The sequence below is a fragment of the Notechis scutatus genome, chromosome 1, assembly GCF_049901735.1.
Source record: "Notechis scutatus isolate UNSWTSFEM ecotype Mainland chromosome 1, rNotScu1.2, whole genome shotgun sequence".
Taxonomy (NCBI): Eukaryota; Metazoa; Chordata; class Lepidosauria; order Squamata; family Elapidae; genus Notechis; species Notechis scutatus.
In genome coordinates this window covers 42,067,706-42,084,063 of record NC_142009.1, presented here as the reverse complement: position 1 = coordinate 42,084,063, position 16,358 = coordinate 42,067,706, and the positions used below count along the sequence as shown (strand labels likewise).

Sequence of the window (16,358 nt, the reverse complement as noted above, 5' to 3'; positions counted from 1 at the left end):
CTCAGAAGGATGGAAGGCTGAGTCAACCTTGAGCCTGGTGAGGTTGACATTGCTCCCATAATGGCGGTATAATATGGCAATATAGAGACTGGCTACTAAGCATACAGGCTCTGTTGCATTTTGGACCAATTGAAGTTTCCACATCGTCAAGGATTCCATTATAAACTGAAGAGCGAATTGGAGTCATTTAAGCAAGGTCACAACTTATCTGGCCAAACGCCCTCCTGGTCATGTTCTTTACCACCTCCTCTAGCAAAAGCTCTGAGTCTCAAAGAATTCCTGGATTGTAAACCTGGTTACTCTGAGGAACCACAATCCCATTCAGATTAGAAAATATCTTGAAAACTGTTGGCTTCTGAGTTAACATTAAAGTCATTTTGCATTGTTCAGTTTGAATCTAAACTGTTTCTTCTCATCCATCTTACAGACCAGGTTAGAACATTTATTGCTTCTCCTATCTGACCTGAAGTAGACCTGAAATATACACTGCTCAAAAAAAAAATAAAGGGAGCACTTAAACAACACAATGTCAATGACACTTCTGTGAAATCAAACTGCCCACTTAGGTAGCAACATTGATTGACAATCAATTTCACATGCTGTTGTTCAAATGGAATAGACAACAGGTGGAAAGCAGAGGCAGTTAGCAAGACATCCCCAATAAAGGAGTGGTTCTGCAAGTGGTGACCACAGACCACTTCTCAGTTCCTATGCTTTATGGCTGATGGTTTGTTCACTTTTGAATGCTGGCGGTGCTTTCACTCTAGTGGTAGCATGAGACAGAGTCTACAACCCACACAAGTGGCTCAGGTAGTGCAGCTCATCCAGGATGGCACATCAATGTGAGCTGTGGCAAGGTTTGCTGTGTCTGTCAGCGTAGTGTCCAGAGCATGGAGGTGCTACCAGGAGACAGGCCAGTACGTCAGGAGATGTGGAGGAGGCCGTAGGAGGGCAACAACCCAGCATCAGGACCGCTACCTCCGCCTTTGTGCAAGGAGGGACAGGAGGAGCACTGCCAGAGCCCTGCAAAATGACCTCCAGCGGGCCACAAATGTGCATGTGGCTGCTCAAATGGTCAGAAACAGACTCCATGGGGGTGGTATGAGGGTCCGACATCCACAGGTGGGGGTTGTGCTTACAGCCCAACACCATGCAGGACGTTTAGCATTTGCCAGAGAACACCAAGATTGGCAAATTCGCCACTGGCGCCCTGTGCTCTTCACAGATGCAAGCCGGTTCACACTGAGCACATGTGACAGACGTGACAGGGTCTGGAGACGTTGTGGAGAACGTTCTGCTGCCTGCAACATCCTCCAGCATGACCGGTTTGGCAGTGGGTCAGTAATGGTGTGGGGTGCACAACCCTCCATGTACTCGCCAGAGGTAGCTTGACTGCCATTAGGTACCGAGATGAGATCCTGACCCCTTGTGAGACCATATGCTGGTGCGGTTGGCCCTGGGCTCCTCCTAATGCAAGACAATGCTGGACCTCATGTGGCTGGAGTGTGTCAGCAGTTCCTGCAAGACCAAGGCATTGATGCTATGGACTGGTCCGCCCGTTCCCCAGACCTGAATCCAATTGAGCACATCTGGGACATCATGTCTTGCTCCATTCACCAATGCCACGTTGCACCAGACTGTCCAGGAGTTGGGGGATGCTTTAGTCCAGGTGTGGGAGGAGATCCCTCAGGAGACCATCCTCCACCTCATCAGGAGCATGCCCAGGCGTTGTAGGGAGGTCATACAGGCACATGGAGGCCACACACACTACTGAGCCTCATTTTGACTTGTTTGAAGGACATTACATCAAAGTTGGATCAGCCTGTAGTGTTTTTTTCCACTTTAATTTTGAGTGTAACTCCAAATCCAGACCTCCATGGGTTGCTAAATTTGATTTCCGTTGATAACTCTTGTGTGATTTTGTTGTCAGCACATTCAACTATGTAATGAACAAAGTATTTAATAAGAATATTTCATTCATTCAGATCTGGGATGTCTTATTTTTGTGTTCCCTTTATTTTTTTTGAGCAGTGTAGTATCTTGATGTCTCATCCCAAACAAGTGGATTACCTCTCCATGCAAAAGTAGATGTGATAGAGAAAACTAAACTCTGTAGCATCCATAATATATCTGTATCCATAGCCACTTAGATTGTAGCAGAATCATTATAACAGTGCCACCAATTCTCTATCTTTGTAGGCAATCCAGAATTCTTGTGATGAAAAGCATCAAATATCTAGGACAAATTGCCTTTTCTTAATACAAGTCTCACCAATGGTCATTTGTAAGAGGTTGAAGCCAAGAAAGAAGTAGGGACATTCAAGAAATGCAGGATCCTGTTACAGATTTATCTAGTATCATTCTCTTAGTTTGTCATGCAAACAATCTGGGAAAGAAATTCTAAAGCTTCAAAGAGACTGTCTTAATGAATTAATAAGAGAGGGTTGGTAGGTTCCTAACTCAAGTCTCAAAACATTATTCCTAATTCTTGGTATTAAAATTTAAGTCTCTGAATTTTAATTCTTTGATGTGTAAGTAAAGGCTTAACAAAGAGAATCGACTTCCAGGTCCTGATAATCTGCTTCTCCAAAGCTCCCTAAACATGTTCCTACCAACCTTTTGCAAAGGGAAAAACTGAAGAGACAATAATTGCTATTTTCCATTGGATTCAGGCTTGATTTGTTGAAAAGCAGGGAAAATAGATCTTTCAATGATGCTGGAGTCTCCAATTCCCCAAAGCAGCATTGATTAAAGCCTTCTTGGCCACCTTCCCCATCTCAGTCAGGTAGCGATCCAATGCAAATAACAGAGGGAACTCTGATAATTTCCTTGACATTTACACTTTAAAAATATCTACGATAACGTAGATATTCCTGTCATCTCAGTATATTTTGTCAATCAGTTTCCAATCAAGAGCAAATAACATTTTATCCACAAAATATTTGGCTAGACATTTACAATTTATACTAATTGATTCTTCCAGCATCTCTTTTCCTAAGATCCTGGAACATTCCAAGTAGTTGCTATCATTGCACAGATTCAGTAAGAGTAGAAAAGTGATGTATTAAGATACTCTGGCCCATTTCTGAATCACAAATTAGTAAGTAATTACTAAAAAGCATGTGAAAAATAGTGACTTTCTACCTTGGTCTAGAAACTATTTTGAGTGTCTGAAACAGCAAGATGGTCCAGAAAGTTCTTCAAAGAAAAATGTTGTGCAGGAAGCAATCCAAATGGAAAAATTTGCACTACTTTGTAATTAGGTATGTGTTGCCTTCTATTCCTACAGTGCCAATACAACAGCATGCCCACTGAATCACAGTTCGTTTTTCCATTATAGCAGAAAGTATGGCTTTACTAGAGGCCAATGATCCCACATTCTTTAAACTAACATTTATTATGGATGTAACTATTTCTCTTAATTTTGAAATCCATTTAGAATTGCATTAGAATATTTTAAACTGAACTCTTAAATACTTAGAAGACATATCTCAAGAATCTTCTAACAAAAATTTGCATACATTACTTTTGCCCTCCCCGTACATCTTTTAATAATTCATTTTATGCTATTTCTATTCATCCCATGCCACAAGTCTGCATGGCTTATCAATAAAAATGTTTAAAAGCATAAAATTACAATGAAAAAATAAAAATTAATGATCCCAGACAGCAAAATATAGTAACAAAATTACTGTAAAAATTAAGATACAAAAGTATGGCAAAGGAGAACTATCTTAAAAGGTCCTTCTTAAATGGCAGCAGGGATAAGGTAATTCTTACCTCAGGACCCAATCCCAAAAAATGAAGGAGCAACAAATTACTAAACAGATTCAACCCTTTGCATTAGAAGAGTGTTTAAGAATATATTAAATTAAAAATAACGAAAAGGTCAACATGTGAGTCATATTAAATATATTAGAAGTAGTTTGCTGATCTTCCCAAAGGTTTTTCTTGATCATTTTATTTCTAAATTCGGCTCTGTGGTGCATATCTCCCTCCAGGTAGCTCATAGTAGCAATCCCTACTACTTGTCTCTTATCATCTATCTACTAATCAAAAACATTCTAAATATACACATTCCCTTTAGTCATTGAGGTTAAAATGTGGAGAAAACAGGAAGAAATGTAAGAGGTGGGGTATAAAACAATATTCCCTGTAGTGGTTTGCTAAAGTATTCTTTTGTAAAGAAATATCACTTAGATCAGGGTGTCAAACTCGCGTTGTCACAGTGATGTCATATGATGTATCAGGACTTTTTCCCCCTCTGCTAAACTGGGCGTGGGCGTGGCCAGCGTGTGATACATCTGGCCTGCAGGCCGCGGGTGACAGCCCTGACGCAGATTAACTAATTTGTACTAACTTGTTACCTATTTGCCCCAAAGGAAGACATTTCTGGATATTAGAAAATCTCTCAAGATCTGCTACCATAGAAAAAGCCAATATAACATACTCTTTATGTTTTTAATTCACTTTTTTCTACCTGTTTTTAAAAACATATTTTCTCAGATTGAGATACTTAATTGTTTTAACTCCCCTGTTCATTTTGCTGTCTGCTGTACTTTAGAAGTGGCTAGATACTATGTATTTTAGAAATAATATTACTGATTATATTTATCCAGACAAGTCTGCTACCCAGCCTCATGGATTATGTTACAGCTATGGTGTTGAGAAGTTGACATCGAACTGCATGCAGATTTATCTATACATATAACCAAATCTGTGTAGAAAACTAATGATAAATACATTTAAAAAGTACACAATAGTAGTTGAAAAGTTTTATTCATATAAAATTCATTATTAAGAACATAAAGGATTGCATCTTAAAAAAAGATCTGCAGTTATTTACAGCAGTATTGCACAAGTAAAGTGGCAATTACCCTGTCAAATTTTCATCAGTGCAAAACACAAGTAAGCCAGGGAAACTGCAATAAAAATGCTACATATGCTGGGTTCTATGAAACAAATTAGTGATTAATCAGTACAAGATCAGTGCTACGTTGATGTTTGTACCTGATGACAAGGTTTGTCATACAATAACTAGTGGTCTTTAAACCAGGGTGCAAAATTTCACTCTTCACCTAAAAATTTAATAGTTCTTGAATAAATTGTAGGTACTTCTTGATCATGAGGTAACAGCCATATCCTGTGCTACATAAACTGAGGTCAAGGGATGCAGTATTAACAGCCCTTAATATTAGCACAATTCAAGAAAGAAACAGGAAGCACCAACAGGGTTATCATCTGGTATTTCATGAATTTCCCAGAGACACTGGTTTTTGTGGTGGATTGCTGGGGTCATGTGAATTCTGATTGAACATAACACACCCATGCAAGTCCTTGGATCATGTCTATCATTTTTTTTAAAGACCAATTCAGAGCACTGCATGTTGCTTTAGTAAAAATTCTTTGAAAACCACCATCAGTCCCCACAAAAACTTACAAATATTTAAAAGATTGAGTATGGGGCTTTTCTAATGACACAATGGAATTGTACTCTCTGCTTGCACTTTATACTTGAATGATTTAACAAGACAGAGAAGGAAGCAAGAGCAATGAGAGAAAATAAGGGGGTTAATATCTAAAATAGCGCCAACTATCTCAAACTAGTAGACAGTGCTCTAAACTGATCAATCACTATTTCATATATGCTAAGTAAAATTTAAAGAAAAAAAAAGACTTTACAAGAACTTAAATAAGCAGAAAATAAATATACAACATTTCTACAAGTTACAGCATTATGAAACAGTAGAGTGCATTAATTACAAAGAAAAGGGGAACCTACAGTATTTAACAAGTTCAATTTTACAAAAAGAAGTTTAGAGAAATTTCTGCTGCTATACAAAAAAAAATCTTACATGAAATAATAAGAAAAGAGGAAACATTGCACACAGGTAACATTTGGCTCAGATGAGAAAAACTGCTCTAATCTAATAAATATTCAAATATTTACAATCATTGAAAGAAAATAAAAGCATTGAAAGTCTTAGTAATTCTCTGGGAAGAAATTTATATCTGGTTTCTCCACAACCAAAGGAAATTCTTCATAAAAATGTTTTGGTAGGACTATTTAAAAGGAAATTTTATTTTTTTAAAAATCCTCTAATAGACAAAACGGTTATATATGTTAAACCCACAAGTCTTACTAAGTTCACAGTGGGGTTGTGAAGGCACAAAACCTGCAGTGAACTGGAAAACCAAATGGGTATTATTTGATTTAGTTTTTAGATATAGGTATCTATATAGATAAATGTCTGCGGAAAAAAGAAAGCTTGGGTTTGGGCCACACAGTGCCAATATCGTGTCATTTACTGTTTATGTTATAATTCACAGAATTTTAAAAATATGTATTAGGCTTATAATGCTTGCCTTAAGCCATGGCAGCAAGCTCATTGCGCGTCCATGCTATCAGTTAACACATATGGATGTGTACACATCTCAAGGCACTGGGCCAGCCAAGCCTTTAAAGAAATTGGGGGAGAGGGGAGGACAAGGGATGCAAAAAGGCAGCACAGACGCCACTGCTTATGCACTGGGCTTTTCAAAGCCCCCCTTTCTACAGCAGCTCCTTATTTCCATATACCCATCCCTAAAAGAAAGCCACTCCTCAAATTAGGGTATTCTAAGGAGCAGCATCTGCTCCAATCCAAGTCAGGAACAAAGGAGTCTTCCAACATAAGGTGCAGGCATGGAACTCCCAAGATCCCAACCATGGCTGAAGTCTACAGAAGGATTTAATTTTAACACTGGAACGCTCCAGGTACAGAAGCAGGAGCAAAGTTTCATTCATGCTTTGGTGAGTACAGAAAGATGAAGTCTAGGCACATTATCCTGGCATGTTGGCAGGCAACATGCCAGTTTGTGCTGAAAGATACTTTTGATAATTATTTCCATTTAAAATATGGTCAAATTTAAATACAGGATCTTATGACACAACGAATAATAGCAAACTCTTAATCAAAAGTTTGTGCCTAATGTTGTATATATCAGCATCACTGTATTTGGAACAGAAAGAATTTCTGGCATTTTGCACAGTATCAATCTGAGCAGCATAATGCTAGCTGTTTAAGCCATTTCCTTTCCTCTTCCAATAAATCAGATTTTGCAGGCAACATGCAAATATACAGATCAAATTCCTATTAACAGCATTGTCATTTCTATTTGAAATTAAAATAACAAAATCGAATTAGGAAAGTGATGGACTAATATTATCAAACAAGGAATCTCCCTCCTGTAGAGCTACCAACGAAATGCTTGATTCAGCAAAAGTGAAGTATGTAAAGCAACACCTCCCTGTCTAAATCTATAACTGGATGTCAGCAGTGCTTCAAATACAATTCCAAATGGTGCTTAAAAAAATCAAAAGGGCTCCAATAGCACCTTTTCTGACTAACACGTTGTATTAAAAGTCATACGCTCTTCCGAGTTTCAGTTCACTTCATCAGATGCACGTTACATGTGAGATAAAGCAGCTTCAGTATAACCTGTTTTTCCCCTCTTCCCACCACCTCAACCTTATTTACATCCTGTATCAATCTAGCCACTGTATGCATCAGATTAAGTAAACTGCAGCTAGCAAAAGCCAATGTCTTTTAATAACATGCGATACTCAGAAGTTTCTACTAGAGCTCTTCGGAATTTTTGTTACCATAGACTAACATGGCTTTCTTCCTTTAAAAAATGTGCTACAGAATGCACCTTAGCACTCCTGAAGGCATCTGCCTCTTTTTCAAGAAATCTCACACCTGTCATACGATACAGGCGACAGCTGCTTTAAGGAGTTGCAGGGCAATGTTCCTCTCCCCTGTGCATTCTCAAGCATTTTTGAAATTGAATCTGAAGTGCTGCACAGCCCTATAAAGAATGGGACAAAAAAGGATGGCATGGAAGTAGTTGAGATTGTTCTGAGAACAATGCATACAGCACCAGCTAATCAACCCTGTCAGTTTGGAAAGACATTCACCTGTTAAGATGGGTAAAGAACTTAATACATCCCCATTTCCAAGAGTTGGTTAGCACTTTCACTGCTTTCGGTCCTTAGTCTCCACTATCCGGCAGTTCTGTGGGCAACTTTCACCTCAATGTGCATCTTGCTTGTTGGGAGATCTTGGTGTGTGTGTTAATTCACTGGACTTCTGAAACAATGGGTTAAAGTAATACATACAGGAAATAGGTGAATCTCCACTAAGTGGACTAACATTCCATATTCCAGACAGGCACAATAATAGATCGTTTATGGAACAATACAGAGAAATCACAGGAAGTGTTGATAATACAGAGAATCAGAAAGCCTAGATTCTACAAATGCACTTTAGATGGCTTCAAGAGAAGTCAAAGCCTGTAACTTTTTGAAGATATTTACACATTTTCAGTGGTGCTGGTGAAACCAGAAGTGGCACAATATTTGGAATCATGTTTATAATCTGTACTAGTCTATATAGCTAATCAAGGACCAGATAAAATTACATAGCAGAGAAAAAAGGGACAGAATCTGTTATGCAAATACTCCGTTTCAGTTGCCTCATGTGGCCAAATAAAAATGACATACGAACTACCTGACCATAATGTGGTGCAGCACAACTTTACCGCTTGTTTAATTTTTATTAAATCACTGTTGCTTTCAATTTTGAGTTTTCCCAAGCTATATCTATTATTTTATGTTTTACTATCACCTATGACATTTGAAGAGACAAACATTTTATATTTAATAAACTATGATGGGTGACAGAAGATTTATCAGAAGCAAAAGCCTTTTTAAAACAAGTCAGCAGGCACTTCTGCTAACCGCCATTGTTACATTAGAAATTTACTTGCTATATTTTGATTCATTTTCATTCAAGATTGAGCTTATGTGCATGCCATAATTTACTAATTTAATAAATTCAATATGCTGAACTTTCTCTTTGTTTTAAAGCAAAATTTTAGTCATTTGGACTCCCCTCCCCCACCCCCAAAAAACTAGAAGCGTTTGATCATCTTTCCCATAAACAGCAAAGGCGAGGAAAGCTAAAGAAGATTTCCATTAGGCTCCTTAATGATCTGTTTAAACTGTTTCAGGGTTGCTCTCTGGAGCACAGAATGTTCTGTCTTTACTGGGTACAGTTCCTAAATACTTAGTTTCCAATCAGTGCCTAGAGTAACAAAGAGATATCTTCTTTTCAGTTGCAGAAAATGCCATAGTGAACTGGACTTGCTTCCATCATGCCTTCTCCTACATCAGTCAGGCTTTGGGACAGAATGGTAGGTAATCAGTAAGTGGTCCAGCATATGCTTTGCATGCAAATATATATACCGTATTTTTCGGACTATAAGACGCACCGGACCATAAGACACACCTAGATTTAGAGGAGGAAAACAAGACAAAAAATAGTTTTTTGCCCACGCACATCCCGTTTTTGCCCTTCCTGTTGTCCCGAAGAACTCTGCAGGCCAAAAATGAGCCCGTTTTTGCCCTCCCTGGCGTCGAGGATGCTGAAAACGGGACAGAGGGTTTGCACTCTGGCCTGCAAAGTGCTTCTGGATGCCAGGGAGGGCAAAAACGGGACCCGCGGAGGGCTCGGGAGGCTAAAAACAGGCCCATATTCACTCTATAAGATGCACAGACATTTGGGAGGGGAGTCTTATAGTCCAAAAAACACAGTAGGTGTTGTACATCTCTGAGAAGGGCTGGCAAAGACCCATCCAACAACCACTAACCTAAGCAGACCAGTACTCTGATCCAAAATGAGCCAGCTTCCTATGCTTATGAAGGCTTCTGTACCTGGCAAATTAAAGAGAACCTGAACCAGGAACTTTATAAGAGAACCCTTATCCTGAGAAGGATATTTGTTTCCATCTCTAGGCACAACAAAGGGGACGAAGCAACATCAAATATGGCAAGTTTCTCTTTTTGCAGACACACTTCATTTCTCCCATGGCATATGACAGCCCTTCAGACTAGTTTGGGAATCACTATCTTTACCACTATCTATGGCGCAGAGAAACAGTTTGCTTTGTTTCGATTATTAAGGTTGCACAATTCAGCTTTTTGGAAAAACCCTTGGTTCAAGATTTTTTTTTTTCTAAGTAAACTATAAGTAGCCCTCACCAACATAGTAGGTAAAATGCAGCTACTTTCTCACATGAGGCTATGAGGGAGGGGAAGGTTCCAGAAATTCTGTTGTTAAAACTTATAAAAGGGAAAAAGAAAACTTGCTTCCATCTCTTTTGGAATTTTTACCCCCAGAATCAATTTGAATACTGTGCTGCTATCGACCCCGAACCCACGCACTGAGTCAGTAGTCCTTGTACATTCCACATTATGGTTACTAACTCATCCCCCCAGATAATTTATTTTAAGAATAAATGCAGCAATAATTAAATCCAGAGTGCTTGTTAAAAAAAAATTACACTCACACTGGATTTAAACAGTAAAATACCATAATGAGGATCAAAACAGTGCCAGGAATCATGCAGTAGGACCCTGTTCTAACAACTTGGGGCAATATTGCACAGGTGTAGGAACTGCTTTTACCCACATGCAAAAACTTATTGCTACATTGCCCCCCTCCCTCCCCACATCAGTTTATGCTATAGAATATACACGTTCTATACAAATAACATAAGAAGAAAATTATAAAAGGCAACCTGGTGTCATTATTTGGGACCATTTAAACTTTCACAGTTTAATTTCAATTTTCAAAGCAACTTCGATATTTCTTTCTCTGGACTGCAAGAAGCAGAAGCTCTGCACAAAGAAAGATCCAATCTGGTACTTGCACAGCAGATGGGTACATGTTCTGTGTAAATTCCTTCTGGTGTAGACACACAAAGGCAGCTGACTTTAATGGCAGAAATTTGCAGAGGACTAACCGGAAGTATAAATTCCAATCTTTCCATCTTGTCTCCACCAATTTCATTCAATGATCATGAGCTCTTCTGCATGGAAGTCATCTGGAATGAATGGAGGCCCTAATACTAGAGTCTGGCCTCTCACTACTTGGGAAGATTTGTTCTTAAAAAGCTGTACAATATGTCTTTAATATAAAAACTAAGGCAGCTTTACAAAAGTAGCTGGCTCAGTCCATTTTGTTGTAAGGTAGAGGAGCAGCTTACATATTTCCTAAATGTGAACACATGATTTAATTACTTTTCTTAAAAGCTCTATATAGCAGTTTGTTTTTTTAAAAAAAAAGTTTCATCAACAAAAAATGGTGTCAGCTCTACTGTCATATAAAATCTTGTTTCTAAAAATGCTGAGCCATTTCCAAAAATCCATCACAATTTGTTAATTCTCTAATAATGGAGTCCTCCTCTTGCTCCTTTAATTTGCTAGATGTGTCAAAGACAGGAATGGCTATTAGCTGCATCCAGAGAGATTGTTCATGGGCTTTTCTTGCTAGAACCAAGTAAACAATCTTCATGGCCTCTTGAAGCAATAGTCACTGCATTCTCCATATGAAGCGGACGATATAATGCAAAAGGCGCAAAATTATGATCTGGTGATTTACTCCCTGGTAATCCAATAAACCCTGAAAGAAGAAATAAAGTTATTTTAAAACAAGGACCTTTTCATAGGAGGCAGTAAAGATTATCCAATGTATAGGCCAACTTAGGAATTGCAGTACTAACCCATGAAGTACTTTGGGTAGCTTTAGCAAAGCACCAATGTTGTTAAGCTGGCTAATAAGACAACTATTAGGGTAGAACTAGGATTGTAACAAAGCAGGCTCTTCTATTGGTTTTTGAGGTTTTTCTATTGCAATCATGGACTATAGTTGTATCTTTACATCTCAAAAGGAATTACTAGATCAGTAGGTGTTTGCATGAACACTAAACTTCTCTTTATAAATACATGGATACTTCAATCATTTGTTTTTAATGATATAAACAAGAAAATATGCTTTTTCATGTTTTAATTTTTTCTTAGGCAACCCTATTTTATTTAAGCATACAATTGCTAGCTGATAGTACAGTATAAGTTCGTGAAAATCAAAATTTTCAAAGGAAGAGATCAGAACATAATGGCAGGATCTTGCTTCTATAGAAAGATCCAGTCTGTTTAAGCCCTCTAGAGCCTCTGTAAGCCAGAAAGATGGGCAAACTGCCTAACTGAGTTGGGTGTTATGACAGAGGGAGGGTATCATTGATTATTGGCTACAAATCAAATACAGTACAGTAAAAAGATAGTCATTTTCTACTATCTCTACTTACTGGGATGAGAATAAATAATAGAAACTGGTCTAACACTGATGGGTTAAATGCTGTAACAACAGAACTCCACACGAGCTCGTGGCGTCAAGTTGTCACATGATGTATCATGATTCCCCCCCTTTGCTAAACTGGGGGTGGGCGTGGCCAGTGTGTGACACATCCAGTCCGTGGGCTGTAAGTTTGACACCCCTGGTATAGCGTATATGTTGGCCTGTGTGTATCTCATATTCAACTGAATATATTTGCTTTTGGCCTTATAGAAAGATGGGAGGATAAACAATATTATACTTCAACCCTAAAGTCATTCTTTCTGAGACATGTATTTTATTATTATTATTTATTTAAGGTTCATATGGAGTCACAGTGGTTAGAGTGCAGTATTGCAGGCAAACTATGCCTATGTCTGGAGTTCAATTCTGATGGGCTCGAGATTAACTCAGCCTTCCATCCTTCCAAGGATGGGGCAATATGCTGACACTGTACCGCCCAGAGAGTACTGTAAAATACTACAGGGATGGTTGACCCAAAGGTGCTTTTTCAAGAGGCAACTGAACTTTCTGGTTTTTCTTTGAAGATGTTTCACTTGTCATCCAAGAAGTGAAATGTTTTCAAAGAAAAACCAGAAACCATGACCATGGGTGAGTGAGAATTTCCATAAACTAGAGTGGTATATAAATCTAAGTGCTATTGCTACTGCTGTGTTAATGTGATGCAAAATTACTTGGGGACATTCAGCAAACCATGGAAAAAATGATTAACTCATAGCATTTTTTATTTGTAGCTATTTTTTTCCTATGTCCATTTTCTGTCACTGATTGATGTCCTCATTGTCTGCCTCAATCATGCTTGCACTCACTGTAATTTATTCATTCAAATGAATTCTCCTGGTATATAGAACTCAAGCCCATCTCACATCCTTTAAAACTCATGTGAGATGAGAAATTAACAACCAAAAAAAAAAGCTTCTATAGACAGCTTAATTTTCCTCATGAATGGCAATTTTTGACATTTCACCTTCTAGGTGAAGAGAGAGACTCCAAAATCCATAGTTTTCTGATTCCAGTTGTCTAAGAAATAAAGGCAGGAGAAAGTCTTGTGAATGAACTGTACCTTTAACACTGTGTTCTGAGTAACCGTCACTATATTTAATCTTGTTCTGTGCTGCTTAATGTGAGGTTTGTTACCAGAAACAAATGGTATATAATTTATGAGATCTGGTAGAGCACACAGAAAAGGGGGGAAAAACAGGAGATGCCAAAACCAGGATGGTATTCTCAGAGCATAATTGTGTCATTGTCTAAATTGTTGACTCTTGAAAATGTTACAGAGATTCCCAAAGGATGAAATGTGGTAGCTATAATTTATCTGAGAAACCAGTGATTTGGTGTAATGTATGCCAAGAACCTAAATAAAGCGATTGGCAATCCATGCCAGAGCTAATGAACTAGTGAACCTCCAAATTATTCTCAAGTGACTCCACCTGTCTAAACACCCACTGCTTTTTGGGAGTATAAATACATGCAGATACATTTGAAAGGATGCAGTCATGTAAGAAAAAGAAGACATACACATTTGTGTGCTGCCTGACTTCAACTTCCACAAGGCTCATTTGATGAGAGGAAATAAGGTAGATAACCCAGGGGACAATCAAATCAATTATTTCTCTTTCAACTCTTTGTTTAAAAAAGGTTGTTTTAAACTAATTAAATACAATTAGCATATGGATTAAGAGATTTTCATTTATTTGCATCAAACAAACCCTAAAAAGTCTCAGTAGACCAGCTACAGTACATACCATATAGTATCTTGGGATAACTTAGACTCGTAGATTTATTGTGGTCTAAGCCACCCTGTGCCTATTATGTCAAATGCAGTCATTTGAATCTGTTTCAAAGATCTCGAGTATAGCAAGAAGGTAAATTATTTTATAGCAAGATGCAAAAGTTAAAGAGTTCCTCTAAAAAGCTATAAAAATTGAGAAGTTAGTAAATTCATGGAAAGTAATTATAACTACATTTAATTCAGATTAAGTTTAAAAAGAGATTGGTTTGCTGCCTATAGTCATTTCTTTGTCCTATCCCAACAGATTCTTGCACCACTGCAGTTGCCTTTGCTTTAGCTGGAAAAAGTCATGCGGTGACTTTTACCTAAATCTGAACGGTTTACACCTTCAGTTTTCAAGCCAAGGAAAGATAAAACATTTCTGGTATTTCTAAAAAAACCAAGCAAGGGAAGGACAGCGGCAGCAGCAAATTTTTGCTTGATCCACCGGACATAATGGAATTCTGGCAAGACTATGGCACTTCCATACCTACATAATAAGATGAGAGGAAATTAGTTCATGCCTGCAATTCCTCTAAGGGCATTCTAACAACAACTTGTAATTTTTATCTTGGAAGAACAGCATTCTTCCAAAATTAGCCTTTCACAAATTTACTTTCAAAATAATAAGGCTTATTTTAGGTTGTTGTTTAAAGGAATTACTGTATTGCCTTTCAAGGCAAACTTAGCAGCAGTATCAATCATAACAGGGAGGAGAATGCATAGGTTCCAGGGGTTATGTTTTCTCCCATTGCTAATTATGGTTAAACAGATGGGAAGCCACAAAAGATGGCCATGTCTCCAAAACCTGACACAAACATCAATTCATAAAGCATACTACTCCAACAAAATCCCCCAAGAACCAATATAGATGTGAAACGACAGGCAGTCTCTATGAAAGGGCAGAAGCAGACATACCCCTCGCAGACCAAGGTATAATTTCTAATGAAACTGTCAATGAAATCTGATTTCTGTCCTAGAAACACTGGTCTGTCGTGAAAGTGTGACATACTGTACAACTGTATATTTGGAGACGACTGAGTGACGTTAACTATATGTCTCTTGTATTATTGCAGTATCTCTTGAGAACAGTGCTGCTTTTGCCAAGATCATCACAACAAGAACTTTATTGATGCTTCAGGAGACTTCAAGAAAGTATGTACCTGTTTCTTCAACTTAGCAATTTCCTAAGGGGTTAATTTCTCCACACTTGTCACTTCCAAAAGCTTGATGTCATCGGCACAACAGTGGAACGAAGAAATATCCAAATCAAAACAATCTGCAAGTTCAATCCAGGGAAGCAGGTGCATAGGAAACAAAAACAGACCTTGACAGCCACTTGCTCTTTCTGATGTCTCCTGTGAATTTACTATTGTGTTATCGGTTGTAACATTTAGCTAGCTGCACATTCTACTCAAGTTTCCAGATATGAATGAGGAAACTAAAAACTGTCTAAAATCCAATTCACATATAAACTAAATGACTCATCATAACATTTCATTACAGAACACCCTTCTGCACGTTATTTTCGTGTATGACAAATCAGGTGTGTGATGCTTTGCCAGCTGAACAAGAAAGCTACATAGTCCAAAATAAAGGCGTGAAAAACCGGAAGGAGCTAAATATAAAACATACTAAATAGCCAAAGAACTTTAGCCAAAACAAATAGCTAATGGGAAGCAAAACAGTATTGAGGAAATATTTCTCAGACTGAAAACAGCAGCCTGGAAAAAATCGGTATATCATTGGGGCAAGTTTAACCAGTGATGCAAACAACATGTGCAATCAAAGGAGAGAAATGGCAGCGGGAAGCTTAACCCTTTCTTACCTCCTTCCCCCTGCCGTTTGGCTGCGGTCCCTCATAGCAAAGATTCAGCATCACAATCCCACCACCACCTTTCCTAAGCAAATGTCCCCTTCCCCCTTCACATGCATTCATTTTAAATAGTCAACCTATGAATGCTTCACAGATACTGTAGGAAAACAAAAGAGGAATCAATTCGATGTTGCTATCACAAATCATTTGTGGTAACTATATATGTAATAAGAGTATTAGATCTTTTAACCTAAAAGCCAAAGACCCACACCATACACAAGCACAACAAGAGGACAGGATGAATGCCACAGAAATAGAAAAGGCATTTAAAGTATAGTGGAAAATGAACAGTTTATATGTACATTTAAGACGTACATATATTGCATGCGCAAAATTTCAGCAGAAGGAATCAAGCTGCAACTGGTATTTGTAATTAGACAATATCAAATTGGACACATTGAACTCCAAAAAGGATCTGCATATGTATGACCTAAAGCAACACAGCTACAGCTGTGTGAAAAAGTCCTGCACG

General features: G+C 38.1%; 2 protein-coding genes across 8 annotated transcripts in view; one reads left to right on the top strand and one right to left on the bottom strand.

Moving 5' to 3' along the window:
- The window catches only part of LOC113420537 (uncharacterized), a 223,495-nt gene that overhangs the window by 153,717 nt on the left and 53,420 nt on the right, over positions 1-16,358 (top strand). For all 3 annotated transcript variants that reach the window (XM_087962032.1, XM_087962029.1, XM_087962026.1), the window contains exons 3-4: positions 9,160-9,237; positions 15,087-15,165. In XM_087962032.1, coding sequence (XP_087818158.1) covers positions 9,160-9,237; positions 15,087-15,165 — 157 coding nt within the window. The remainder of the gene's footprint in view (positions 1-9,159; positions 9,238-15,086; positions 15,166-16,358) is intronic.
- The window catches only part of BCL2L11 (BCL2 like 11), a 37,547-nt gene continuing 25,949 nt past the window's right edge, over positions 4,761-16,358 (bottom strand). For all 5 annotated transcript variants that reach the window (XM_026684215.2, XM_087962017.1, XM_026684222.2 and 2 more), the window contains exon 4: positions 4,761-11,507. In XM_026684215.2, the coding sequence (XP_026540000.1) occupies positions 11,418-11,507 (90 nt within the window). In that variant the 3' untranslated portion in view covers positions 4,761-11,417. The remainder of the gene's footprint in view (positions 11,508-16,358) is intronic.